The following is a 7091-nucleotide window of genomic DNA, read 5'->3' as shown; positions in this document are numbered from 1 at the left end:
TCATTCCTTAATGAAGATGATTAATTTTACTGTTATTTACATTAGAGGCAAATAATTTACTTCAACATAAGGCCTAGATTAGAAGATGCTGCTGCTAGAGGAACCTAAGACCACGGTCCACAGACCCTTACCTTATTCTTTATTGTGGGGTCTGCACGGGCTTCCAAGAGCAGAGGGATAAGAGACTGGTTTTTCATTTCACAGGCATAATGTAACGCAGTACAGCCATACTGAAACACAAAGGGCCAAAACTTCAGCTCATAAGTTGGGCTTTCCATGGACCATAGCATGTGGCTTCATTGGCAAATCCTTTTTGACACTTTGTAGCATACAACTAAGCAGAAAAACAGTCTGCAAACCATTGATAGACAACTATTTCTAGTACTTAGAAAATTTTCTTCTCTGCCTCAATATATATGTATGTGCCATATAAGCCATCAATCTCTGCCTTTTTGTTTTTCATTTTCTGTTCTAAACTAAAGAATGCAACTTATAAAAAGCTGATGCTGAATTGTGCCAAGGTTTCTTTGTAGTGTGCTATATGCCTCGGTGATCATCACCTTGATCATGTCACCATCTTTTCCCCTAAAGAGTCTCCACATGGATCTTTACATAAATATTATCCTCTATGGTTTTGATGATGATTCCTACTGAAGAAGTCGGGTGCTCTTGCTGCTGCAGGACACCTATAAGATCAGTGCAGTTCTACAGAGATGTCTCCCAAATGTGATTTGTTACAGCTTTTATTATGTGTTATATGCTAGTGCATCTACTCTGTTGGTACTAATTTAAAACACTACAGGTCAAAAAAATAATAACTAGGGCATTAGTGTCCAAACTTTGGCCTTTGGAAAAGTAGCCAAGCAACCATGGTGTTAATAAGTGAAGAAATAATATCTTTGGCTATCAAAACTAACAGAGTTAGCTCTGGATCCTATTACCTACAAACACCTCTAAAATTATAGATCATGTTGCAATTATGTATTTTTATTAAGCGGTAGCATGACAAAAGGAAGTTCTGGCTCTGAATTTTTTCATGTGAAATAGAGTCTAATTACCCCAAAATACAAAACACTATTTTACCTAGAAAGTAGATTTTAATATTCAGATAGTTTTTGAAAAATTTTTGGTATTAGAAGTGACGTCTGTGTGTGTACATGCATGTGTCTCAAACTCCTGAGTTCAAGTGATCCTCCCAGCTCAGCCTTCCAAGTAGCTGGGACTACAGGCGAGTGCCACTGCGCCTAGCTGAAGGAATGCAATATCTCTATCTAGAGAGAGATACACATAAACAGCTGGGAAAATATCCTAGAGAAATTTTGGTCACAGGCACGAATTTTAAATCTATTGAATTTAAATGAAAAGACCCAGAAAAACCTTCAACAAACTTTTAACTTCATCTTTAATAATCTCTTACTTAATATATTTCAAAGTTATCTAAAGAAATGGTAATGCACAGTAGCTGTCAATACAAATTTATCCAAAAGTTCTATATGAAATAAAAGGAAAATACATATTTCATGAAGTTATTTTTCTTGTGCTCTTTCTCTGTCTCTCTCTCTCTCTCTCACACACACACACACACACACACACACACACACACACCTGCCTGCATTTAAACATGATACCAGCATAGGTAAAACCGAAATGATGTAAATAATTGATAGAAACAGGAATGGGGCCATGTTCTCTATTATAAAACAATGGTAATACACAGATGTGCACACACATAAAATATGTTAGGCATCACAAATAGAATGTTAGTATTTTGGAATCAAATTTCCACTTGCCTACTTTTTCAATAAGGAACTGGGACTCCAAAATTTTATGCAATCACCATAAGCAAAACACCATAGAAATAAACTTGTCTTCCTGTGATCATTGAGTAAGGAAGACGGGTGCAAGAGCACAGAGGTGAAAGCGAAAACAAGACCTTATGCTTATAAACAGGAAGAAGTGAGCGGATGCTGCTACTGTTGTTATCACTGCTCTTACCATCACTGGGATTTTTCTTTGACCTTTGTCTTATCTATCTTTAGTTTACACATGGGGCCTCGCATCAGTGGGTTGGGATTTTGGCTACAGCGGCAGTTGTTGCCATTTAATGAGCACTTACTACATTCCAAGCATGTGCGAAGTGCTTTACATGAACAAGCCCGTTAAGATAAGTATTATCCATATCCCCATTTTACTGATGTGGATACTGAGAGTAAAATAAATGTACAACTTGCTCAAACTCATAGAAGTAAAAAGTGGCAAGCCCAGACTTACTCATGGGCTTTCTCACTCCAGCTTCTTAACTACTATGGCTGGTATTTTGTTATCAGAGCCTTCGTTTTCCTTAATATCTCAACAACATTAAAGCCAATTCTTTTAAAAATGCTTTATAATCAATAGAGGTATTATTCCCATGAATTCAGCAGAATATAAATAACCTCACAGTTGCCTGTCAGTGGGAAAAAAAGGAGAAAATAAAAGAAAACTAAATGTAAAATTGACTAGGAAAATAAAGCAAGCAACTGTACAGATGACAAATATACTACCTACAAATACCATTTTGAATATTTTTTCAAAATGGCTAAAAGTATAAACTTACACAATCTGTAGCATTAACTTCGACACCAGCATCAAGTAGCATTCGTACAAGAGCCTCATTCTGCTTTGTCTTTGATACCTATTACAAATGGTAATTATAAGAAAAGTTTATTTACAAATAGTTTCTCCAATTTATGCCTGAGCCTATTTAATCAATAGACTTCATTTTAATCCCAACACTCCTATGCATGCATACACCTTTCCTAAAATTTCCCCCAGCTTCTCACCCACCCCAATATCAATTAATTAAATCCAGGTTCTCAGACTGTGGTCCTGAAGTAGCGGCATTGGCACCTAAGAACCTTAGAAATGTACTTCTCAGGTCCCATCCCAAACCTACCTAATTCCACTGAGGATGGAACCTAGTACCTGTCTTTCCCTTCCTGGCTCAAAGCTCTGCAATTACTTCCCATTGCTCTGAGAACAAAAGTAAACTCTTCAGCATGACCTACAAAGCCCCGTGTGTTTTGGCTCCACGTATGGCCCTGCCCTGGGCTCTCTCACTCTGCACCTCCTGGCTCACTCTGTTTGAGTTACATTGGCCTTTATTAGTCTTTCATTCCCACCAGGGTCTCTCTTGCCAGAGAATCATTGCACAGGAAGTTCCTTCTGCCTAGAAGTCTCCTCCCTCCCTTCTTTGCCTGGCATGTTCACCTTTCATTCATCAGCCCAAGTCCCTCTTTCTCCAAGAAGTTTCCCTGACCCACCTGACCAGGTGAAATCCCTCCTTCTTAGCTATCCTAACACCAGTTGCCTTTCTCTATCACCTGCTTCATGGTAATTTTACATGTGTTTGTGCCATTTGATTAATGACTCTCCCCACCACCCTCTAACTCTCATGGGATCAAGAACTATGCCTATTTTGTTCATCATTGTGTCCCTAACAGCTAGCACAGCATCTGGCACATAGGAGGTCCGTAATAAACATGTGTTAAAGAATTGAACAAATTAATGAAATGAACTAGGGCTCCTCAGAAATTCACTTTTCCTTCCCAGTCCCCTGAGATTCTGACCACAAGCCTGTTGGAGTCTTCCCCAACTTCCAGTCTCCTGAAGAAGCAAAGCTCTCCCTGCTTATCTGGGTATAGCCCTGGAGTTCAACCCTGCATTCAGTTATCTCTCCTTAGGCTTCCCTCTTGTGTCACCTCCTAAATGACCTTTCTCAGCCTACTTTTCTCTGAAATAACCTAATGCTTTCTTGTCTCCTCCCCTATCATTTCCTCTCATGTCACTTATTTTTTAATTCATCACAAATTTACAACTTTAGGCCCCATTAATAAATTGCATATACATGAAATTAGAGCTGAGCTATTCATTACAATTAGTATTTTTGCCCAGGCCTCCAGCCTCTAAACATGGAACCACCTTAGAAGGTAGAGTATGTGTCAACACATTCTGAGTGAGCCTTCTAATCACAGTTGTAATTTTTATCTTTAGAATCTCTAAAAATGTTTGTAAATAAATGACAGATTCTCCCTGCTCCCAAACTACATATATTTAAATGCTATGTGCTAAATACACAATGAATTTTTAAAGAATTATTTGAGGATATGAGCAGATTATATTTTTATCAGTGAATTAAAGTTCTTTTCTCTCTCCTATAAATCCAAATATAAAAATCAACATTATCATGTTTAATTATAGTTCCTCAAATTCTGTAGCATTTAAATACCCAATGAATTGATGGGTGCTGACGAGTTGATGGGTGCAGCACACCAACATGGCACAAGTATACATATGTAACAAACCTGCACGTTATGCACATGTACCCTAGAACTTAAAGTATAATAAAAAAATAAAATAAAAATAAAAATAAAATACCCAATGAAATAATAACATTTTTGATTGGCAGACTTATTCTGTGGCTTATGTTAACAGGTGTAACCAATATTCGCAGTTTATCAGCTACAACAAGGAGGGAGCTTGGTCATTTAATTAGAGTAAATTATGTATCTCCTGAGTCATGTCTGAGAGGTGGAACTGGGCACAAAGGAAACCAGATGGATAAAAGTGAGTAAGTCAGTGCAGATCTGTTATCCTATTGGGAAAACTAAAACGAAAACCAGCTCAAGCTTCATCTTCTACTCCTTATATGACTGAATGCCGATACCAACTACATCTTTCTTTATTCAAGAAAATTGCTGTCTGCCAAGATTCATCCAAGCATGAAGAAATTCATCAAGGTGAAAATGGGCTTAAATTCTCAACAAGTATCTTCTGTGTGTGTCAACTTCTGGATGCAAACTCTTAGGATCTGTTTTTCAACACACCACCAGAGGAGTACTTAAAAATCAGAAAGTCAGATAGATAAATCCAAAAACACAAACTCTTCTTTTAAAAAAAAAAGGAGAAAAAAATATTAGAAGGGGTGTTTTTTAATATTCAGATTTTTTTTGCTCCCTTCAGAAAAGTCTTAGTTAAGATTAAATTATTTTTCTAAATCGACATTGAATGGATTACGTTACCATTGATTAACTATTTTTGCTACCTTTCTTCTTGCTGTACTTCAATTACAGCACTGGATGTATATTGAACATGTTAATTACAGAATACAAACCAAAGGCTTGTTTTGTTATTATTTCCTTTCAACATCTCACTGGCCTGGCAAGGGTCAATGAGTCACAACATTGATCTCCACATTTACCCTTTGCTCTAACAATTGTACTCACCATGAGGAAATACCCAATAAGCAGAACAGGCATTAAGAGGATGATTAGTAGATAATCAATGAAGGTAAATTTTTTCTTCACAGCATAATGCAAGCAGGTTCTCTCTTTCTAAAAATTAAGAAAAGGATTATTTACTAATAAAGCATTTCAAATCAAAATTTATTCAGATGGCCATCTCAAAAAGTTTAGTTTGTGCTTTTTATTTTTCCGGTAGCCATGGCATCTTTTCCTGTGGGATACATCTGATTAATGAATGCATGTTTCCATGGAGCAGAAGAGGGAACTTGGTCCAGTGTAAAGGAAAAGCTAGGGAAGGGCTCCTGGAAGACAACAAAGGTGAAATGTACACAGTAGAGCTCATCGCAAGACAGATTCTCACACCCATTTGGTTTCTGGAAAAAAGATACACTGAGATATAAACTTAGGACTGAATTTACTATGAAAATTGATAGTTATCCTTTAATCATCTACCATGTATACGATTATCCATTTTGTGGTTTGTTCATAGGAAAACTCTTAACTACATGGCTATTTTTCATGTTACTTCATGTGCGTAGTCTAGAAGAATGCATATAACTCAATTTTATTCTTCAAATATGTGAATATTTGTCAGGTAATAGATGTAAGCTTCCAAGGGTTGTGGGAGATGTGCTCTTAGGGCCTCATAATCAAAGATGGACAAAAGCATGCACAAATAAATATAAGGCAAAACAGAAGGTGATAATTGGAATACCAACCAAATCAGTAAGAGGAGAGGGAGCGCAAGAGAAAGAAAGGAGGTTAGTTTCCACTTATGTGAGGCACTGTACCTAAATAAGAACACTTTTTGTTTTTCTAATATGAAAGCATTTATATTTTCTGTAAAAAATTTTAGAAACTAGAGAAGAATATAACAATAGAATTTTAAAGTGCCCATTATTAAATGGCCCAGAATTAACTGTTGACATTTTGTCATATTTTCTTCCAGTCTTTTTAAATGCATAAATGTGGAATTTTGAAATGTAGAATTATATTGCATATGTAATATCATATCTTGCTTTTTTCAGTTAGAAGTGTATATTTAGAATATGTACATTTTTCCATGCAATTCAATATTTTTAAACATATGATTGTAATGGCTGCATGGCTTAGTATTGAGTGGAACTACTCTAATTTATTTAGTCAAGCTCTGCCTTTTGAACATTTCAAGGTTTTTGAGGGGTTTTTTTTTTTTGTTTTTATTTTTCTGTGAGACAGGATTTTGTTCTGTCACCTAGGCGGGAGTGCAGTGGCACAGTCCTAGCTCACTACAGTCTCTACTTCCTGGGCTCAAGCGAACCTTCAACTTCAGCCTCCAAAGTAGCCAGGACTACAAGCATGTGCCAACACACCTGGATAATTTTTTACTTGTTATTATTTTGTGTAAAGATGGGGGGGGGTCTTGCTATGTTGTTTACACTGGTCTTGAACTCCTGATCTCAAATTATCCTTCCACCTTGGCCTCCCAAAGTGCTGGGATTCCAGACATGAGCCACTGCACATGGCCCGTTTCAAGTTCTTAACCTTTCATTGTTATAAATAATATTGCCTGAACCTGCTCATTCATAAAGTTTTGTCAACATTTCCAAATCTGTCCTTTGCATACATTTCTAAAAATAGAATTTCCGGCATAAAAGGTTTCTTTTTTTTTTTTTTTTGAGGCGGAGTCTCGCTCTGTCGCCCAGGCTGGAGTGCAGTGGCCAGATCTCGGCTCACTGCAAGCTCCGCCTCCCGGGTTTACGCCATTTTCCTGCCTCAGCCTCCCGAGTAGCTGGGACTACAGGTGCCCGCCACCTCACCTGGCTAGTT

At 37.2% G+C, this 7091-nt stretch overlaps 1 protein-coding gene across 1 annotated transcript in view; it reads right to left on the bottom strand.

Annotated features, from left to right (window-relative positions):
• Window positions 1–7091, bottom strand: part of ANKRD22 (ankyrin repeat domain 22) — a 28200-nt gene that overhangs the window by 3259 nt on the left and 17850 nt on the right. Inside the window, exons 3-5 of the mRNA XM_023225224.1 lie at window positions 5265–5372; window positions 2597–2674; window positions 132–230 (exon numbers count right to left, since the gene is read on the bottom strand). Of these exons, the coding sequence (XP_023080992.1) occupies window positions 132–230; window positions 2597–2674; window positions 5265–5372 (285 nt within the window). The remainder of the gene's footprint in view (window positions 1–131; window positions 231–2596; window positions 2675–5264; window positions 5373–7091) is intronic.

The sequence above is a fragment of the Piliocolobus tephrosceles genome, chromosome 9, assembly GCF_002776525.5.
Source record: "Piliocolobus tephrosceles isolate RC106 chromosome 9, ASM277652v3, whole genome shotgun sequence".
Lineage (NCBI taxonomy): Eukaryota > Metazoa > Chordata > Mammalia > Primates > Cercopithecidae > Piliocolobus > Piliocolobus tephrosceles.
Note: the sequence above shows the minus strand (reverse complement) of the source record. Positions and strands in the feature narration are given on the sequence as shown.